Below are 21,001 nucleotides of genomic sequence, written 5' to 3'. Positions count from 1 at the left end.
TTCTTGTTCACGAAGTAATTTAACTATTTCTATATGACCGTGTTTAGATGCGTACATAAGTGCTGTCCAAAATAATTTAAATAATTTCCAAATATTATTTTGAAATGCCAAATTATTATAATAAACTTTAAATAAAACAAATAAATGTTTTTGGCATTAATATCTATTCCTTTATGTTCAAGAAGTAATTTAACAATTTCTGTATAACCTTTTAAAGATGCAATCATAAGTGCTGTATTAAATAATTTCCAAATATTATTTTGCAATCCAAAATCTTGCTGTTATTTTTCAGTCAACTGCCTTTTTTGTGGAAAGCCATCCTGTTGCTGCCAGACGCCATACTTTCGATGTACGAGTGAAGAATATGGATGTTGCTGCTGTCCTGATCCATCAGAAGAATCCAATGAAAGAGCTAATAAACGGATGTCAAATGGTGCTTCTGTTATAACTATTCCAACAGATCCAATGAACAATTATAATAATCCTTATTTTAATGAAGAACAAGCATACTAAGGATCACAGTACTATCCACAAGTAACTAGTGATATGCTTGAAGATAACTTAATGCCGAATTAAGCATTAACAAAATACAAAAAGAAATGTATATAGACTGCCGTGAAAAAGCTGTAGACCAACAACAAAATTGTAAATAAATCATAAATTTTTATAGAGTTTGTTCGCAAATAGAAATTTTAACATATGTTCATTCACAAAAACATGAATTAATTAAAACGGGAACTACATTTGATCGTTTTTAACAGAAATACCATTCAAAAAATTGTATTTTTGTGCTAACGTTCTCCATAGTGAAGTGAGTGAAAAAAAGGAATCACAAAATTAAGACAAAAAAAATTTGTTGGGTATATATTGCTAAATATGTTCTCTGTGGATAATGCTACAGTGTAGGCATAGGATATAATAAGGTGTTGGTCTACAGGTTTTTCATTGCAGTCTATAGTCAATAATTTGTGCTGTTTACGTTTCAAATGATTATTAATAATCGCTTTTTGGAGATTTGAAGTTGTAACCCATCCATAACTCCCTCAAAATGACTGTTTTCAGGATAATATTTTTAATAAAGGTGAATTGACGGCATGAGTTATTCTTGGTTGCTTCAAAGCACAAAAAGAGTTTTATAAAGCATAAATAATCCATGTGAAATTTTATTATAAATTCTTTTGAATGGAATGTTTCAAATTGCTTATCGAAAATCAGATAAAATACAAAGATTATGTTTTATATTATCTGTTCGCTTATAGGTTTCATATCATTCCTAATAAAACTATTCAAACAATCTAAAAAAAATAATTATTTTGTTATAATTTTATTCATACATTACAAAAAGTTCTTAATTAACTCTTTTGATTTTTTGGAGATCAAACGAGTTATTAAGTAAGAATATTATGTCTTGGTAATTCTGATCACACTGATGCACAGTTGCCTTTTTTAATCTATTAAAATATCTTTGCATCAGCACAGTATCATGGAACTTTTCCGCTATTGCCTCTTTTTGCTTTGGCACCACATAAGTAGCATTATAAAAAGCACAAAAATATCTCTTCAAAGTTATTTTTCGATAATATTCATTTGCTTTTATGTTATTCATTTGAATATAATTTCTCCATTCATTAAAAACATTTTGTTGAATTTTATGTCTTCGAAATATTATCGCTTTCATATTATTTCTTCTGATACAAATAATTGTTCTTTTATGCCATGTTTTGAATGTCCAACGCTTTAAACACTTATTCACAACTTTAGATTTTATATAATTAATTTCATTTCGCTCAACATAATTTTCCCATTCGATTTTCCATTTCGAAAAACAACGAGAAAGTTTAAGTGATGAACATATCATTATACATTCGCTTTTTTGTCGACTTCTTTGGACATAAAGTCTCCAAATATTAAAATATGTTTTTTTAGTTTCCATTTCTTTGATTAGAATAAACTCTTTAAAAATAACAAAAAATTGTTTTTGTAGTATTATTTCGCGTTTGTGTATTAGTTCATCATATTTCATTTTCATTTTGACAATGAATTCCCAGCGATGAATTAACTTTTGTTCTCTTTTCCGCAAAATGATTTTATATTTTCGTTTCATTTTGTTAAATGTTTTCATTAGAATTCGAAAGTTTTGGTTTTTCATTATTGTCGATGCTGATATAGTTAAAATTCGTTCTTTATCGAATTGTTCTTTCCATTGAACAAAGTATCGATTAAGCATTCGTGTGTTCTTTGGAATTTTTCTTGTTCGATGAATAAAAAGTATTTTCCATTGTTCAAATGAAGATGTTAATGAAATCAAATTATGCGATTGAATAACTTTTAGACGAGATTTATTTAGAATGCGATTACGAAGTTTTTGTTTCCATAAATGAAAAAAATGGCGCTTACAAATACGTTTGGATTTTTGGGAAGCGCGAAAAAAAAGTTTTTGATTGTTCATTTGATGGATCCATTGATTGAATGCAATTTCACAAATGTGTTTGTCGATTTTACGTTTAAGACTGCTTTGAAGGGATGTACATCTCCAATAGTTAATAGCTTTAATAAGTTTGAGTTGAAATTTTTCTTTTTGTGATCTACGAATTTTTGTAAAATTCTTCCAGATGTTAAAATTGTACTTAACTATCGAATTTATTTTCGAGTTATATCTATTTTTCCATTTTTTTATTGTGATTTTTAAAATTATAAAATCATATATTATTAAATTATTTAAATCTTCTGCTTTTCTTTTTGCCCTTGAAACAGCAATTTGGTTCCATGAATTAAAAGTTTGATATAAAATTGAATTATGATCAACAAATTTATTTCCGCATTGATAATATGAAAATCCGCCAAAATTAATTAAAATAGGTAAGCAATCATTCTCCTTTTGTAATAAATCGGAACAAAATGATTCCCAGTCATTAATATCTACGGATTCGCCATTTTCCATTAATTTTGTACGTTTAAAAAATCTTCGATTTTATTGTTTATAATAAGATAAATAAAAAAAAAAAAAAGAAAAAAAATGAGTTTTACGAACAACATTTGCCACTTGCAAAGGTGTGTCCCATGATATAAGACCTGTATTAATTATTTAGAAGATCAATGAATTAAAATCTTATCATAATGTTTTTGATTTAGTTCCAACGTATACTTTTTAATGCGAAGATATTAGTGATCATATTTTCGAAGCAAAGTCATTGCGATTTACTTATTATATTTGAAATTTTTTATATTCATTTTCTGTTAAATATTACATTTTTGCAATCTTAAAAGTAGTAGCTAGGAAGCATAGGCTCACATTAAAGAGGAGGGGTCATTTCACTCATTTTTGAGGAAATATTTTTGAATTCGCCTGTATTTTTTTTTTGTGTTGAAATTGCGGTTAAAGACAGTTTGAGCTAAAATGGCATACAAAGACGAAGGAAAGGCTTCTTTAAAAGTCATTTTAGTTGGTTCCTCTGGCGTCGGAAAAACGTCACTTATTAGTGCATTTTTTGATAACCCGTTTGAAAACCAAGAATTATCAACAGTTGCTCCAGCTTCATGTACTGCAACAATCACATTAGATGATGGTGCTAAGGTCAACCTTCAAATATGGGATACAGCAGGGCAAGAAAAGTTCCAATCTATTTCTCAAATGTTTTATCGTGATTCAAACGTTGCTTTTGTATGTTATGATCACGAGCGGGACAACACAATTGAAGAGTGGGTCAATAGAGTAAGAAACAGTGTTCCTGAATGTAAGATTTTTTTGGTTACAACAAAATCAGATTTACTTACACAAGAACAACAAACCGAATGCGTTGAAAAAGGAAACGAATATCTCCAACGATATGGTGCTTGTATACATCTTTTAACTTCAGCATGTTCTGGTTTTGGTGTTAAAGAACTTTTTCAAGAAGCCGCAAAATATTATAACGAAATCAACTCGACAGTAACTGAGAAAAAAAACACTATTGATATCAATGATAAAAATAATAACCAAGGGGCCGGTGGTAAAAAGTGTTGCTAGTAAACATTTTTGTCCAATTTCTTTGTTTATTTAATTCATCAATTTTTGGATTAATGCAAAATGTGTTTGGCACATTAAAAGAGCAGAACGCCAAAGCGATTGAGTAATTGGAAATGAATAACCATTTTTTGTATGTTTTCATTTGGCGTTAATATCATAGTTGATAATATGTAACAAGAAAAAAGAAAAAAGTTTTAAATGAACAATAGTATCAATAGTAAAGAAAGTCAATTTAAATATTTCATCACAAAAATATATGTGATATCTATATAAGCAATGGTAGAAACATAAAATTATTATTATAAACAACAGTTCTAACAAACTTCGGAAAATTATAAATATATTACAGATGTAGGAAACATGTTTTATATCATCACCGCTTTTTATACTAACTGTAAGCATATACATCAATTTAAAATGAAATAACAAATGCTTTCTTTAAACATTTGATGAAAAATAAATTAATGCTCCTATTAACTCATAAAGATTTTCATTTATAATTATTTCATCATTTTCTTTAAATAAATATATTTCATAATTACAAGAAGAAACGCATTTTTTAACTAAATAATTAATATTTTAAAAATATTTATTTAAGTCATAATATATATTATAATGAAGTATAATTAAAAGAACTTAGTGTGAACTGTATTAACTACTCTATATTTATATTATTTAACTTGCCAATGGTGTTTTGAGTTGGCACAAAGCCATGAAGGCATTTTTCTTATTCTACATTAGCTGATATCTGTGCCATTTGTGAAATATCTATTTTCTGCCTGAAAGTGTTGATACACATTCAAAGTTTTATCAAAAGTGGGATTCTTGACGGTTATATTCTTTGCACCCACCTCAAAAACCGTCGTTTGACGTCAAGCATTTAATGCTCTATCAGAACTCAGTCATCAACGAAATTCAAAGCATAGTTCAAAACCCATCAACGCGGCTTGACGACGTCCTTTCAATTGATTACATTCCTAAAGCTGTTTTAACAAAATATCCTCCATTAATCAAATATCTTCAAAAAAATTCCAAAACTCTTTTAAAACTTGCTCTCTCCGAAGAAGAAAGCAAGGTTTCTATTATTTCTTATTCAATTTTATTATCAAATAATCCAGATATTCTTGGTGCAATGTTTGACAACTATTATTACCGTGACTTGGTTTCTAGCTTGCTATCTAATGCCACAACTTCAGATGTTGTAATTGGTCGTATTGCATCGATCACTTTATCATGTTTTATTGCGTTTCCTGAAGTAGCATTTGAGAACTTCGGTTTTATTTATCGGCTTCTTCAGCATTGCGACAACTCTGCAGTTTTTAATTTATTTCAAACCATATGTTCTGCTGAACCACGTTTTACAAATGCCCATGTTTGGCTTGATCAAATTGGTCTTTCTGAGTATATTCTTCGTGAGTTTAACTCTGCTGATTATTCATATGTACCAACCGATCCCAATTTTCTTAAAGATAAGAAATTTGTAAATCTTTTTTGTCTTTACAAACTTTCTTCCACATGTTCCGAAAACTCCACCCTTCGTAGCTCCTTCGAGACCGAGTCTTTTGTCCTTGTTCTTGCTAAAGAGCCAACTTTTTCGCCTACTCTTCTTCTTAACTCTAAGTGGAAGACCGTTAACGCGCTCACTTCCTCTGTCACTTCACAATTCATGTATCAACATCTATATGAGAAAGCCATTAACATTATCATTGAACCCTTTGAACATTTATGTGAATATCATGTTAGTATTATTGAGTTTATTAGTAAGATGATGCGTTTATATCCACAAACGCTTGAAACCATCAAACAAAAATCAATTTTACAAATCATTATAAGCATTTTCTTGAAGTTCCGCGATTCAACATTACTTCATGACTCAATAATCGACTTCATTAAAACGGGCCTCGAAGATAACGAATTTTCGGTGCAAATCACATTAAACCTTCTTCAGCTAATGATCGATTACGCAAACGATCGAACAAATCGAATTTTCAGCTGCTTTTGCTTTAGAGTCATCGACACTTTCATCGAAAAGGCAAAAAGCTCAAAGGAAATTAAGGAAATACTCAACGAAACGCCCGAATACACAAACTTCGTAAGGAACTCGCTGGCGCCGAGGAAGAAGTTGATGGAAACACCGTACGGAGTGGAGCCAGTCGGCGGTAAGTTCCTGGAGACACTCAAGAGCTTGTTCTGAGTTGTTGTATTTTTAGTGATGGTTATAAATAAAAAATATTTATACGCTGAAACATCGAATTATGCGTTTTTAAGGTTAAAATTATATTTTTATTAATGATAAATGTAAATTAAAATATAAAACGACCAAAGAGGATAACAAATTATTTTTTGATAGATAAAAATTTTCATTCTTTTACTTAAATTTAAAAACATATATTTTCTTCATTTATGGGTAATATTTAATATGAGAAATTATCTAATTAAAAATATTAAATATATAAATAAAATCATTAATACTTTGCTGTTTATAATATTCTTTTAAATTTTATTGAATACCAAGTTATTATTCATTAAATATAATTTATTAAGAATCCATGAAAAACTGTATATCTCACGATAGACTGTCTACCGTGATAAGAATGTCTTGTAAAGAGGAATATTTGCGACAGATATATCAAAATAACATCATTAATAAATGTTAATTAATATCATTGTGTTTCACTCACTTTTTTGAACAGTCTATCATTTAAGATAATTATCATTTTAGTGCAAATGTAAAAATTAATATCTTCTTGTGCAGGATCATTATATATTTCTCATACATTTCTCCGTATTTATATTAAAGTTTCTCTGCTTCTTTAAACTTCTAAATAATGTAATAAATTTTCTTTATAAATCAGATAACTTAATTCTCGGCGCTATTCCCATACTCATCAATTCCTGGAACAGCAGCTTGCAAGCGTACGGCATTCTGACTGTTTTCATGTATTTCTTCGTTTTGCATTCCTGGCAGAATCCGTCGTATCCAATGAGTCCGCAGTGCTCGCACACCGACGCCTCGTACACGTCGCTCGACAGCAGCATTCTCTCGTATATTATACTTGCCGCTCCGTAACCTATCAAACAATCTCTTTCCATTTCGCCCAATCTCATTCCTCCTTTTTTAGATCTTCCTTGTGTTGGTTGTCTTGTTAACATTGTCGTTCTTCCTGTTGCTCTTGCTTGTATCTTATCCTTCACCATATGTTTCAACGATTGATAAAACACAGGTCCGAAGAATATATACGCTTCGATTGGTTCACCAGTGATACCGCTCATTAATAATTCTTTTCCACTATAACTATAACCTGCTTCTGCTAAATCATCGAATATATCTTGTACACGATCACTACTAAATGCAGTACCATTACCGAATTTACCTTTGAACAATCCGACTTTACCTGATATTAATTCGATCATCTTACCAACAGTCATTCTCGAAGGGAAACCATGCGGATTCATAATGATGTCGGGATAAATACCTGTTTCAGTATAAGGCATATCTTCTTGTTCGACGATGAGACCTATAGTACCTTTTTGTCCATGTCGTGATGAAAACTTATCACCATATTCAGGGCGTCTAAAGTCTCGAGTTTTGATTGTATATATTGGCCCGTATTCAGTACTTGCTTGGATTACATTATGGATCATTACTGGATAAGGTTGGTTATATCTTTGACGTGATTCTTTATATTTAACTGTTGATGGGACATATTTATTTGCGTATACTTGTCCTTCTTCGATTTCAACACCTGCTTTAACAAGACCATCATCATCTAATAAACATAAGTCTGGTTTCTTACGATCAATTGAAGGGTCTTCTTGTAATGTAGCAATTCGATCATAACGATCATCATCATAATGTTTTAAGATGATGTCAATCTTGGATAAATAATAACGTCGTCCAAAGCCTCGATCTAATGATGCTTTGTTCATGACTAAAGCATCTTCAATATCATGTCCTGAATATGACATAATTGCAACCATCGCACTTTGGCCACATGGCATTTCATTATATTTGGATAAACGTATAGTACGCGTTTGAACCATAGGTTGTTGTGGATAACATAAGAAATATGACGACTTATCTGTACGATTAAAGATGTTTAATGCAGAAGGTCCAACTGCTTGTTTACCCATAGCACATTGATATGTATTTCTTGGCGATTGATTATGATGTGGACATGGAATAACACCTGCACATATGCCTAAGATTTGTGCATTATCTATTTCCATATGTGTAAAATCATCAGTTTCTAATTGTTGTTCTTCAAATGCAATTAATGTATCATGTTGTTCATTAACGTCAATATATTCAATAATTCCTTTATCTAATAATGTTTCAAATGATAATTTGTTATCATGTATTAAATTGATCATTTCTTTTGTTAATTTACTCTTTCGATTCTCAACTATAATTAATGGTCGACATACTCTTCCTGCTTCTGTTGATATGAAAATAGCTTTTTTAGGTGGTGAAATCCATATAGCTGTAAATCGATCAAACCAATGATGTCTTCGTGCATTTCTAAATCGTTTACATATTGTTTCTGGTTCTGATGTTATTCCTATTGGTTCACCATTTAATAACACTATATAATTCGAAGATATTTCTTCTCCAGTAAATAAATTAATATCTTCGACACCAATGTTAAATAATGTTCTCTTAACTGACATAGGATCTGAGAAAACTGTTACATGTGCTGTTAATGAAAAGTTTTTAACAAGTCCACATTGTGCTCCTTCTGGTGTATCTGATGGGCAAATGAAGCCGAATTGTGACGGATATAAAGATCGTGCTCCTGATACTTTTTGAGTTTTTTCGAAATGTGATGAAATTCGTGTGATCATTGACATGAAGTTTAAATATGATAATCGTGCTAATGGTTGTGATACACCTGCTCTCATCATTTTAAATCGAGTAATGTTCCAATTGCCTGATGATATTGCTGCATTTAATCCATCTGTGATTAATTTTTGTCGCATAAATGTATTAACTGTTGTAATGTCAGGCGCTTTCGAACGACTCATATATTTCTTCATTGATTTTTGGATGTTTAAATTAAAAACTTTAAATAAATCTTCAAATAATAAATCAACTAATTCGCCTGCTAACTCTAAGCGTTTGTTACCAAAGAAATCGCGTGAGTCACAAATAGTTTTATCTTTTGTAGCTAATAAAAGCCATCGAACCATTAACCCAAAGAAAATTGCTTTCTTATGAAACTCAGTAAGTGTTGATTGAATATGTGCTGCAAACATCGTACGTAAAAATTCACGAGCTTTATAATTAGGTAATGCTCGTTCTTCTTTGGTAGCAAATATACCAGTGATTTGTTGATTACGTAATCGTTTATCAATAAATGCTAATGCTTGATCTTGTGTATTAATTTCTAAACGGATACTTTCTTGTAAACTATTCATTAGTAAATCGGTTATGTTGCCTGTCGGATCAATGATTTGCATTATTTCTTGATCACTAACAACTCCTAAGGCACGAAAAACTATAAAGACAGGAAGATCTTCATGTAACATATTATGATGTAATGTAAGTGAGCCTTTCTTCCATAATAATTCAATTCGAGTTTTATGGGTATCTGTTGATGAATTACATACAGCTTGAAAATCATTACCAGTTCGTTCTACTAAGATACGATTATATGGGGCTTGTTCTTGTACTAATACAACACGTTCTGTTCCACGAATGATAAAATAACACCCTGGATCATAAGGACATTCATCCATTGAGGCAAATTCTTCATTAGTAGCATTATATAAATGACATCGATTTGAACGTAACATAATTGGTAATTTAGCTATTGGTATATTTGAAACTGACTTAACACTTTTTGGTGTAATATAATCATAATCAACATATACATTAGCTGCATAAGTTAATGCTGATAATCTACATGCTTGTGGTGTTAATTTTCTTTGTGTATTTGGATAATAAGGTTTATCTACATATATACTTTTATATTGAATCACAATTCTTGGGGTTTCTGAAATGACAACTGTTCTGTTAGCTTTCATAATCCTTGTTAATCCAAAGTCTATGAAATCATTAAATGAATTTAATTGTAACTTGGTTAAACCAGTTGTCTTTAAAATAAGTGGAAGGAGATTCCATTTACTATCAGGAGGGATTGTTGTTACATCATCCGCCCTTGGTTTTTCATGGTCCATCCCAAGCATTTTTTCTGTTGGCTTTAATTTGGGGTGCCCTAAAAATCAAAACAAACTTTAACAAAATGAAGTCTTTGCTTTTTTACTAAAAAAGCTTTTTTTTTGATATGTGTGAATGAAAACCCATTCGATATACATTAATTTATTTACGTCTCTTGTCACGATACTTATCATCGTCACGACGACGTCGATCTCCACCTCTATCACGATCACGATCCCTATCCCTATCACGGTCACGATCCCAATCACGATCTCGATCACGATCTCTATCACGGTCACGATCTCTGTCGCGATCATAATAGTCTGAGCGACGGCTTCTTCTTGAACTTCTTGGATCATAATCATAATCATAGTCAGAATCATAATCATAATCATATCTATCATCTCTTCGTCTTCGATAATCACTGTCTCGTTTTCTATCATGTAGTTTTTCTTTCTTTCTTCGTTTTTCTTCTTCTGATTTTTTAGATTTAGTAGGTTCTTTAGATGTATCAATTGGTAATAAATTCTTTGGTATTGGGTTTTTAGGATCTTCATAAAGCATTGGAGCTGGTTTTAGGTTTTTATTAATTATTTGTGTAGGTTTAGCACCTGAAGCAAAAATAACAGAATATTCGTTTTGATCATCATCTGAATATTTAAGTTGTTGAAGTCTGGCTACAAGTTCTTTCTTGTTTAAATCACTTTCAAGAGTACATTCAAATGTTCCATCAAAAATTCCATTAGTTTCTTTTTGAAACATTATTAAATCAACAACATTTGCCACGGTTGATAACCGCTTTCTTATTTCTTCATCAGTAATCCACCAATCAAGTTTTTTAATTCTAAATGAATATTTTGGTAAATCATTTTCTACTATTTCTGGCATTTTTTCGATTTTAGGTTCTTCTAGTTGTGCAGCTTCAGGTGCATGACTTTGAATTGGCATTGGATCATCACCATAAATGTCTTCGTCGTCACTCATTGGATGGTCTTTCTGAAACAGACGTTAAGAATAAACGTTTTCTCTTAATATGACCAATTATCTATTATAAAATATGAAAACTAAAATAGCACAATTTAAAGATGAAAAAAGAAATATGGAAAAAGCAGGTATTTTAGCTAGAGAAATTTCAGATTTTTTAAAAGAAGATCAAACACTTCTTCAACCTTATCTTGAAGCAATTTTAACTTCAACTTTACCAACATTTGGATCATTGTTTCCAGTTGATATTCGACTTGAATGTTTTGATTTATGGTTATTTGCACCAGAATATCCAGTTTTAAATGTAATTATTTCTTGTTTAAAAAATAACCAATCAAAATTAATATGTGCTGATTACCTAAAAAAATGGGCTAAAAAACGACTTTATTCTAGGACAATAGAAATTGCACAAGAACGTCAAGAAGAAGAAATATATAATGAAGTTATTGCTTTAATTTTTTCAATTCCAGATAGAGTTGCTTCAGCTTTTGCTGATGTAAAAGATTCACCAATTCCTGAATTACTTCGAACCAACTCATTCTTTGATAGACTTACAACATCAATAAAAACTCTTGATTCAACTTTACTTTCCAAATATTCAATTTTACGTTTAACAAAGTATATCTGGAAAGCTTCATTTACAGCACCACAAATTGCAGAAGCAGCTTTAAAAATATCACCATCTGCATTATCACCATTTATTTTAAGTCTTCTTGAAGACACTCCTAAACAAATGGCTTCATCTGTTTTAGCCGTAATATATCCATCAATTAAAAGGGTTCAAGATCTTCTTTACCATTTCCTCACTCAAAAAGTTATGAACGATCACGCAGTTAACGTTCTCATAGATTTTTTAGTTGGACAAGGAAAAACACTTGAAGCACTAGAAAAATGTGGTGAAATTTGGTCCAGACATCGATTAATTACACAAATGTCAACGGCTTTACACAGACAATTATCTATAGCAATATTACGTTTATTACCTCGAACTACACAAGATCAACTTAAAAGTTGTAATGCCACAAGTTTAATTATGTCTGGTGTATCAGCACATATTAGTATATCATCACCAGAAATTCGACGTTATGGGTTAGAAATTGGTGAACGAATTACAGCAATTTTAATTCCAGACCAAGCCGTAAAATTTGATGAGCTTCATCCTAAAGAAGAAGAAGATTCCAATGAACTTGCACCACGTACCCCATTAGATGCGAAAAGTGATTCAGATTCATCAGATGTTGATATTGATTCACCTTATGTGGAACAATTAAGTGACTCAAGTGATGATGATCTAATACCGTATGCGATTGATGATGACGACAAAACAGATGATCAGAAGTTATTACATCCGCGCGAACTCATAGCACTTTTCCGAACCGATGAAAATGATGTCGACCGTTACAAGAAATTCCAAACAGCCATTTCATCTTCCGCAGATATCATTAAGAAGATGACCCAACAAGAGCTAACACATTTTGGGTCGGAATTATTAACAATTTTATTAACCGTTGATAATGAATATAATCAAGATGATTTTGATGAGAATCGCCGTAATGCATTAGTTGCAATGATGACCACATTTCCAGTTCCTGTCTCTAAGATGGTTGTTGGAGAGCTTCAAAAGAAACGTACTCATTCATTAGGCCGAAAAGTTCAATTATTATCTGCTATATCATATGCAGCATCAGAAATGTCTGAACTCCCAAAACCTGAAAAACAAACAGTTACACTTATAGAAGCACATACTCGTAGATGGGGCCGCGCGCGCACCAAAATTACTGCTGTTTCATCATCTAATAAGTTCAGTCCATGTGCGTCAATATACTTCTATGGAATTATTAATAGTTTGGAACTCGATAAGTTAATAATAGAAGAAGATGGACTCGAGGCTTCACAAGCACTTACAACACTCGCTGTGATCATCGAAGCAGCGGGCGAATCTGTCCTCGAATTAGAGGCAATGGCTAAGGATATGTTGCAAATCGTTTTGGTGCTAAGAGGAATCAGACCACCGAATGCAAGAAGAGCATTGCTGTTCGCCGCGTCTTGCGCTGTTAGAGCTTTAAAGGAATATAGAGGGAACGACGAAATCGGAGAGTTTTTGGTGTCGATGGCTGAGGACGATCCGGATGAAATGTGCAGGGAAATTGCACAGGGAACATGCGAGTATTTGGCGCAAAGACATGAAGACGATCTACAAAAATTGATTCCGGGTAATAATTGAATGAATAAAATAAATTTTTGTTTTAATTAATTAAATCAGCAAAAACACCAATTTTTTGAGAACTATTTCATTGTCAGCTGTTTTTGTAAAAGAAAACATTTTGAAAGTGATGTAAATTCTTAATAAATACATTTATAATAACTTAATTCTGTTGAAATAAATTTAGTCATTAATTTAAGTTCCTTCATGAATATAAAAAATCTCATTTTGATTTTAAAGATTCCCTTTGTTTTAAATGAGATATATTTATTACTTCCAAAAACTTTTTAAAATTTTGATAATTTATTTATAATTCGAACAATTCTTATTCCAACATCCATGAAGCAATTTTAGGTGAACCTATTATATATAAGATGAAGTAAAAAATCAAAGCATATTTCAAGAGAAAACTCAAACCAAAGATTACCAATTATGTCATAAAACTTCTGTTTAGTTTTGATATTAAATCACATTGTTGTTTAAATGTTAACATTTTGTACCGAAAAATACTCAAAGTTTGATCTGCAAAAAAAACATATGTTAAAGCTCGTAATTGTGAACCATTCTAAATTCGTTTCAAGAAACATGCTCAGTAATGGAAATAAAATTATCAAAAGTTTAAATTGTGAAAATTTACTTGTAAACCATACCACCATCTTAGACGAAAATAGAACCAAGGTAGCTAATAATTTTAGCTCTTGATGTTTCTACTATTTCTCCGTCCATAACAATTTCGTTTAATGTTGTATAAGTTTCAGCAAGGTGATAGAGAATATGGAATTCAGTGATATCACCAAAGTAATCACGAAGTGTTTGGAAGAAGAAATCGAAGAATGAAATGATTTCAAGTTCGTTAGCATCTTCTTCAACTCCAGCAATACAATAAATAGCAAGGTAACGTTTGTAAACTATTTTAATGTCATCATGATGGAAGCAGAAGCATGTTTCTTCATTTCTAGAAACACATTGACGAATGATTTCGTTCTCAAGTTTTTGGCGCTCTTCAGTTGGTGGCCTTTCTCCGTAGTATTGTGCAAGTCTTGTTTGGCCAAAGCGGTTCACAATCAAGAAGAACTTAATCATCGCTTAAAAGTGAAAACCGTCAATGTTGGCTGCCAAAAAATGTCACTTTTTGATCCACTTGAAGTCCATTTTCTTTCTGATGATGCATCATCATGGTATATTGTTTTAATCGATGGACGGATGGACAACTATGAAGCTTAAGAAAATATATTAAGGAAAAAAGTTTTTCAAGAAATTAATTTTTTTTTAAACATGCAAAAAAATTTCCCTATATTGCACTAAAGAACACCAGGAGAAACAAAAAAGACAATTTTTATTCCAGAACATATGTTCTTCTTAGAAGAAGAGCTTTCATCTTTTAAACATTTGAAAAAGTTTATCGTTTCTCTAAACAAACCGTTCATTAGTTATTGTAAAGCTTTTAATTATTTTCGTTCAAAAACGCTCGTTTTATTCACATTTTTATAATGTTGCAAAGCACGCTTAAGTTTCGTATTTTCAAATCTGATTTTCCAATATCAGAGCAAACTGTTGCAAACTACTTATCCCCATTATTTTCTAACAAGCCAAACCATATATTTCTCGAGAAATCAGAAGCACCACTGAAGAAAGGGGAACCATTACTTGGTGTTTGCTTAACAGGTGGTTCTGAAGCACCATTTCTCAAGGTTGCTATGGAAAATCCTCATAGTCCAGCAATTATTCTTACACATAACAAAGCAAATTCCTTTGCTTCAGGATGTGAGTTATCAGCTAGACTTAACCTTGAGCATAAGAAAGGAAAACGCGCACCCACAATTTTCTGTTCAATCGACGATGCTAAATCTTTGAAATCAATTCTTAATGCAGCTTCAGTATCATCCCGTTTTGTTCAAAAACCACCTCGCCTTGGCATTATCGGAGAGCCTTCTCCATGGCTGATCTGTTCTGGGCGCATTGCAGAACATCTTCCACAAGTTTTCCATATCCAAACCAAGAAAATATCCATGAAAGAGTTTATCAACAAAATACTTGATAGCAAATCAGTTAAAACATCACTTTCACAACTAATCAAGAAAAACAATTTGGATGCATTTACGATTCGATGTTTTGACATACTTCCTTATAAGGTCACATCTTGTGTCGAAGTATCTGAATTCAATGACGAAGGAATTACAGCGACGTGTGAAGGAGATATTTCTTCTGCCGTTACAATGATTATTCTTCAGTCTCTTGCAAGGTCACCAGTTTTCATGGCCAACGCAACAGGCTTCAACGGCGATCAAATGACGTTTGCACATTGTACAATTCCACGTAAACTTTGTTCCGATTCATCAATTAAAACACATTTCGAAAGTGGACTTGGAAAAGCAATTTGCGGGAAAGTAAAAGAAGGAAAATGGACAATGGCAAGAATTGGTGCTGATGGACAAGTAATGGCTGAATTGGTCGATGTGAAAAATCCTGAAAAGGTTTCACCAGATCATTGTAGGACGCAAATTATTGTTGAAATGCCAAGTGAATTAAGAGGTAGGATTAGAAGAGGGGATGTCTTAGGGAACCACTTTATGTTTGTTCCAGGTGACATCAAAGATGACATTGAATACTTTACACGATTTCATTCTTCTTGGAAAAATTGAATCTCAACTTATTTCGTAAAAAATTCATTTTTGTTTCGATCACTCTATAAATTCTCTGATGTTATATCATAATATTCATCAAATCAACACAATTCACTTTATGATAAATTTAAACAAAAAGATATTTTATATATAAATGAGATTCGAAATGTTTCTAAAATATAAATATTATCATGATGCTTGAGGACTCTGAGATTGGCTTGTTTGCATACTTCCAAATGGCGAGCTCGATACAGGTTTTGAAGGATTTGATGCCACTTTAGGCTGAACAACACCTACTGGTGGAGTTGTGCCTACTAGTGGAGTTGTACCTACTGATGGAGTTGTGCCTATTGATGGAGTTGTACCTATTGATGGAGTTGTACCTACTAGTGGAGTTGTACCTATTGATGGAGTTGTACCTATTGATGGAGTTGTACCTACTAGTGGAGTTGTACCAAATAAAGGTGTTGTAGACGATGCACCGAAATTGTTATTTTGTGGTCCAAACGAACCGAATGGATTTGTAGATTTAGGTGATTCGGTTGGTTCGTCTTGAACAATTTCGATTTTTGGTGGTGTAGCCTTTCTTACAAATGATGCAGCATTTGTTGAAACATATTTAAAGGACGTAGATTTTAAAGGAACATTGAATTTTGTTTGGGATCTATTACTATGATTTTGTTTTGGAGTTTCTGGTATTTTTCGAAGAGTTAGATTCATGAGATTTTTGTTATTCTTTTTGCTTGTTATACTTTTGTCATAGGCAACTTTCCAGCCTGGAGTAGTACAGTGGTCTTCATTTAGTTCGCGAAGAGCTGACATAAATTCACCATCGGGTGTTGGTGAATAGCTTCTAAATTGAAGTGGAGTCATTTTGATTTCTTTTTTCATGTTTGCTTGAGCTTGAGTTGGTTGTGTAGATGTATCTTTACTTTTTTCTTTCGATATAAAAATCATGCTTTCGCCTACCCATTTTTTAATATCAGCCGCTGCCTGTGTTTCTCCAAGACATGTGTAAAGCATTAAAACTAAGATGAAACATAGGAGAATTATAAAGAATCCGAAGTAAAACATGATTATTCTTATACCTGCAAAAATCCACAACCAACCAAAAAACCGTTTAAGTATAATCATAATGTAAAAAAAAAAAAAACAAATGAAGAACTATTAAAAACACAATTTATAGTTATCAGCAATGACCTGTCTACAGCTATTGTAGATTTGTGAATTTAATTTATGTGATATATATTTGCAATTTAAACATTTATCCTTTTTTCAGATATTGTGTGGCATAAATTCCATTTTAACCTCATCTCTATTCAAGTTGCAACAGGAAATCAAAATTTAAATCAATTAAATAACCATTTACTTCTAAAGGAATATTTAGCCGATAGATTATTCTATTAAACGATACATATTTTTCAGAACATAAACCGGTTTATCACATTGAATTTCAAACCGATATCAAATCCCTTAACAAATCAGGCGTGTATTTAAACATTGATCCAGGGGAGTTATAGCCATTGTTTGGGTCCATTACAACTCCAAACAATTTATCATAAACTTTTACCAAATGTTCCACCACTTCTTTTCTGGCTTTCTGTTTTAGCTCAATGTTTTGTATTGTGTCACACAAAGGAGTAATTATTGGACCTGTTGCAACCAAAGAATTTTCGAATCTTTTTATTGCCGATTGCATCGATTCAGGTTCCAATCCTCTCACAGTTGATAAAGGCTGATCACTTTTATTCTCAATGATCAACAATGTTTCCGTTATTCGACTTCTTTTTAGGATGTCATTTACCTCAATTAAAATTATTTTATGTAATAACTCATTACACTCATTTCCCACAGATGTTTCACATTGGAGTTTCGCATCTTTGCAGATAACTAAAAGCTCATAAAGTGAACTTGCTTGAAATGCAATCGAATCTTTGATCGTTAAAATTGCATGAAGAAGCTTCTCTGCATAGGAATCGATCAATACACTTACATCAAATGATGTAGAGAGCGATGATTGCTTGTGTAGCGAAGTGATCTCTGAAATTGTTCGAAGCGCAATCTTGATTGAGCCTTGTGTGGGTTTGCCATTGGTAGAAATGTCATTCATAGAATCATTAATACTTTGTTTGAAGCGTTCTGTTGCTGTTTGTTTTAATGTATCAATACATTTGTAGATTGTACTTGTGAGTCCGCACATATCACCAAATATATTGGAGAAAAATGAACATAAATTCGCAACCTGATGAAGATCTGATGGTTTCATCAAAGTTTTGGTAACTTGACTAACTCTAATTTCGAGTGGTCGAACAGATGCATCGAAAACAGTAGCTAAAGCATTCTTCATTACTTTTGAAGACGGCTCTTCTTTTAATAGATTGGAAAGAAATGATGCTTCCGTTGCAGAAGTTTGATGCATCCACGCAAATAAATCACTGACAAATTGTAATGGCTCAAGTGAAGCTGAGGCTTCAATTGGCTTTGTATCGGAATCGCCAGTCGTAAGAGCTTTGAGAAATGCACGACCAACAACAGAGCCGCGAACTTTGGAAATCTCTTCAACAACAAAACCGTAAAGAAAAGGTTTTTGCTTAATTGCTTGAAGACATTTTCCATAAGAAGCATTTAACATCGGATGGACTGAGTCAAAGAGATGGGAATTCATATGAAGCCATGTGTGCATTCGCTGGAATGCATTTTCTTTGATTTTATTGAGAGAATCTGAGATTTCTTGAAAACATATTGAATCATGAGATTTAAGTGCTTCAGTGGTACGCAATTGTGCTGCTTCAAGACGTGAAAAGGACTCAAAAAATTGGTCGTTAATATCTCCAGAATTTAAAATTTGAAGATCAGAGTTTTGAAGATAATATTTGTCAATAAAATTGTGGATGCTATTTAATTGTTGACGTTGGTTTTCTTGTTGAGAGTGAAGAGAAGCAGTTTTATCCAAAACTTCTTCAACACCTTTATCACCAATTGATAATTTTTCCAGCATCGAATCAATAGAATGATCAAGAGAATCAATTTTAGCAAGCATATTATTTATAGTATTCGGAAGGACTGAAAAAGATTGAATGAATTTGTTGATTGTTTGAATTTCTCTTTCTTCAAGAGATGATCGAATATCTTTAGAATCAAATGTTTCACCAAGAGAACTTAGAGCATTTATAATTTCTGTAGGCGGGTTATTTGCGAGCGCATTTATTTGGTTAATTTTTCTTTGGATTGTTGTTCTCATCTGAGCCCATTAAACGGTCAACATGAATATCAAAACAAAAAAAATGTTAAATACAATCTTTTATTCAAAAAATATCTATACTTTTATATTTATTCCTTAATATATTGGAAAATTTCATATTTCCCATTCTTAAAAACAGATTTAAACAAATTACATTGTCTTAATTTCGATATCCAACTTTCATCGACAGACAAAATGACATAATCGAACTCAATGTTTTCCTTATTTTGTGGATCTTGCATGAATTTGTTGTATTTATTGTTTTGAATCGAAAAGTCGAAATTGAAATCTTGAAGAGTATCATCATAAGTATTATAAGACATTCTTCCAGCTCTAACAACAGCTGGATTCCACCAATTCCCAGATGAAGCGAAAATACTTTTACGTTTTGTATTTTCTATTATCCATTTTGATACATGATTTTGTTCTTCGCCAAACACTGTAATTGTTTGATTTAACTTATTATATAATCCAGCGAGTGATGAAAGCCACATTCCAATGAAAAGAAACACCGAAATCGAAACAAAAGCTCCTTTAATTTCAGGATTTTTCCAAAGATTTATTAACCAATTAATTGAATCGCATATCAAAACGATCAAAAGTGGATAAAGAACGGTTTGCACGGTGAAAAAGTTAAACCTTTGAATTTTGTTTAACGATACGTTTCCGATCAAATAAAATAAACCAAAGAAAATAATGAGTTTTCTTTTGTTTTGTGTTCTAAATGAGAAAATCAAAGCAATAAAGCCAAAGCCAAATATTGATAATAAGTAATGGATAAATGGTATAAATGTTTCAGTACTTTTCCATATTGGTGAATCAAACATAAATGCAATCACAGGTAACAAAAAGAAACTTAAAATAACAAAAGGAATTAAAAAGAATTTAAGTTTCTCTTTAAGAAATGTGTTTTTATATGTGAAGAAAATTAAAAATAAAAGAAATCCACTTTGTGGCCGAACAAACATTTGAATGACACAAATAATTCCTGCAATAAAAATTATGTCTGACTCAAGAAATATAAGAACTGAGAGCGTTAAAGCAAGTGATGTTAAATTAACTCTTGATGTCAAAAATGTATGTAATAAGGGGTGCCCCCAATAAACGGTCTCTGATGAGCCATAGAGAAATATAAAATCAGTAAATCCATTGCCACGATCTTTGTTATTAGTGAAGTTCACGAACCCAAAGCCACCAAGAAGGAATAGTGTTGGAACTGACATTAATGATATATATTGATTTTTGATTATTCGATGAACAAATGAAAACATTAAAAGTGTGATGGAAGAAAACAATAGAATTGTAACAGATAAAATAGATAAACGAAGTGTAAACCCTCCAACTCGAAGAAGTGAACAATAAAAGGCTGGAATTATTTCAATGGTTGTTTTTTTGTTTGGTGTAAGTGGAATTCGTATGAACGTGATTAAACTTGATTTTTTGTTGCATCCATTTACAAATGAAGCTATGAGAGAAACTTCAAGCATCATGTCATTTTTGGATGTGGAAATTAAGGTATCTTTTGTTGGGAATATTGACTTATATGATAAATATGAAAAGAATAGCATTATGAAGAAAATGCCAAGATATGAAAGAAATGAAATTTGTGGATTAGCTGGATATTTGTTTTTGTTTCGAAGCCGAAGATAAAATGTAATAATGAAAGAAACAACAATTTGAACTAAGAAATGAAAAGCATTGCATCCAATAAATGTATTTATGGTAAGACCAAAAATTGATGTAATAACAAAACCAATTGGAAAAGCAAGTCCAATTGATTCAA

At 31.7% G+C, this 21,001-nt stretch overlaps 9 protein-coding genes across 9 annotated transcripts; 4 read left to right on the top strand and 5 right to left on the bottom strand.

Annotated features, from left to right (window-relative positions):
- Positions 1-3,397: 3,397 nt before the first annotated feature.
- Positions 3,398-4,006, top strand: GO595_006213 (small GTP-binding protein; the record flags this gene model as incomplete). Its single annotated transcript, XM_067919542.1, has 1 exon — positions 3,398-4,006. The coding sequence occupies one exon, from the start codon at positions 3,398-3,400 to the stop codon at positions 4,004-4,006; it is 609 nt and encodes a 202-aa protein (XP_067773528.1).
- Positions 4,007-4,889: 883 nt separating this feature from the next.
- Positions 4,890-6,200, top strand: GO595_006212 (uncharacterized protein; the record flags this gene model as incomplete). Its single annotated transcript, XM_067919540.1, has 1 exon — positions 4,890-6,200. One exon carries the CDS (start codon positions 4,890-4,892, stop codon positions 6,198-6,200), a length of 1,311 nt encoding a protein of 436 aa, XP_067773527.1.
- A 650-nt stretch (positions 6,201-6,850) lies between these two features.
- GO595_006211 (DNA-directed RNA polymerase III complex subunit Rpc2) lies at positions 6,851-10,186 on the bottom strand (the record flags this gene model as incomplete). The annotated part of the gene is made up of 1 exon (XM_067919539.1): positions 6,851-10,186. One exon carries the CDS (start codon positions 10,184-10,186, stop codon positions 6,851-6,853), a length of 3,336 nt encoding a protein of 1,111 aa, XP_067773526.1.
- Positions 10,187-10,328: 142 nt separating this feature from the next.
- Positions 10,329-11,150, bottom strand: GO595_006210 (eukaryotic translation initiation factor 3 subunit 10; the record flags this gene model as incomplete). Its single annotated transcript, XM_067919538.1, has 1 exon — positions 10,329-11,150. The coding sequence occupies one exon, from the start codon at positions 11,148-11,150 to the stop codon at positions 10,329-10,331; it is 822 nt and encodes a 273-aa protein (XP_067773525.1).
- Positions 11,151-11,265: 115 nt separating this feature from the next.
- On the top strand, positions 11,266-13,374 carry GO595_006209 (telomere length regulation protein TEL2-like; the record flags this gene model as incomplete). Its single annotated transcript, XM_067919537.1, has 1 exon — positions 11,266-13,374. One exon carries the CDS (start codon positions 11,266-11,268, stop codon positions 13,372-13,374), a length of 2,109 nt encoding a protein of 702 aa, XP_067773524.1.
- A 636-nt stretch (positions 13,375-14,010) lies between these two features.
- On the bottom strand, positions 14,011-14,436 carry GO595_006208 (AP-4 complex subunit sigma; the record flags this gene model as incomplete). Its single annotated transcript, XM_067919536.1, has 1 exon — positions 14,011-14,436. The coding sequence occupies one exon, from the start codon at positions 14,434-14,436 to the stop codon at positions 14,011-14,013; it is 426 nt and encodes a 141-aa protein (XP_067773523.1).
- A 407-nt stretch (positions 14,437-14,843) lies between these two features.
- Positions 14,844-15,995, top strand: GO595_006207 (L-fucose isomerase; the record flags this gene model as incomplete). The annotated part of the gene is made up of 1 exon (XM_067919535.1): positions 14,844-15,995. The coding sequence occupies one exon, from the start codon at positions 14,844-14,846 to the stop codon at positions 15,993-15,995; it is 1,152 nt and encodes a 383-aa protein (XP_067773522.1).
- Positions 15,996-16,166: 171 nt separating this feature from the next.
- Positions 16,167-17,000, bottom strand: GO595_006206 (uncharacterized protein; the record flags this gene model as incomplete). The annotated part of the gene is made up of 1 exon (XM_067919534.1): positions 16,167-17,000. The coding sequence occupies one exon, from the start codon at positions 16,998-17,000 to the stop codon at positions 16,167-16,169; it is 834 nt and encodes a 277-aa protein (XP_067773521.1).
- A 430-nt stretch (positions 17,001-17,430) lies between these two features.
- GO595_006205 (conserved oligomeric Golgi complex subunit 6-like) lies at positions 17,431-19,218 on the bottom strand (the record flags this gene model as incomplete). Its single annotated transcript, XM_067919533.1, has 1 exon — positions 17,431-19,218. One exon carries the CDS (start codon positions 19,216-19,218, stop codon positions 17,431-17,433), a length of 1,788 nt encoding a protein of 595 aa, XP_067773520.1.
- Positions 19,219-21,001: the final 1,783 nt, after the last annotated feature.

Source organism: Histomonas meleagridis (assembly GCF_020186115.1).
Source record: "Histomonas meleagridis strain 2922-C6/04-10x chromosome Unknown contig_41, whole genome shotgun sequence".
Lineage (NCBI taxonomy): Eukaryota > Parabasalia > Tritrichomonadida > Dientamoebidae > Histomonas > Histomonas meleagridis.
Note: the sequence above shows the minus strand (reverse complement) of the source record. Positions and strands in the feature narration are given on the sequence as shown.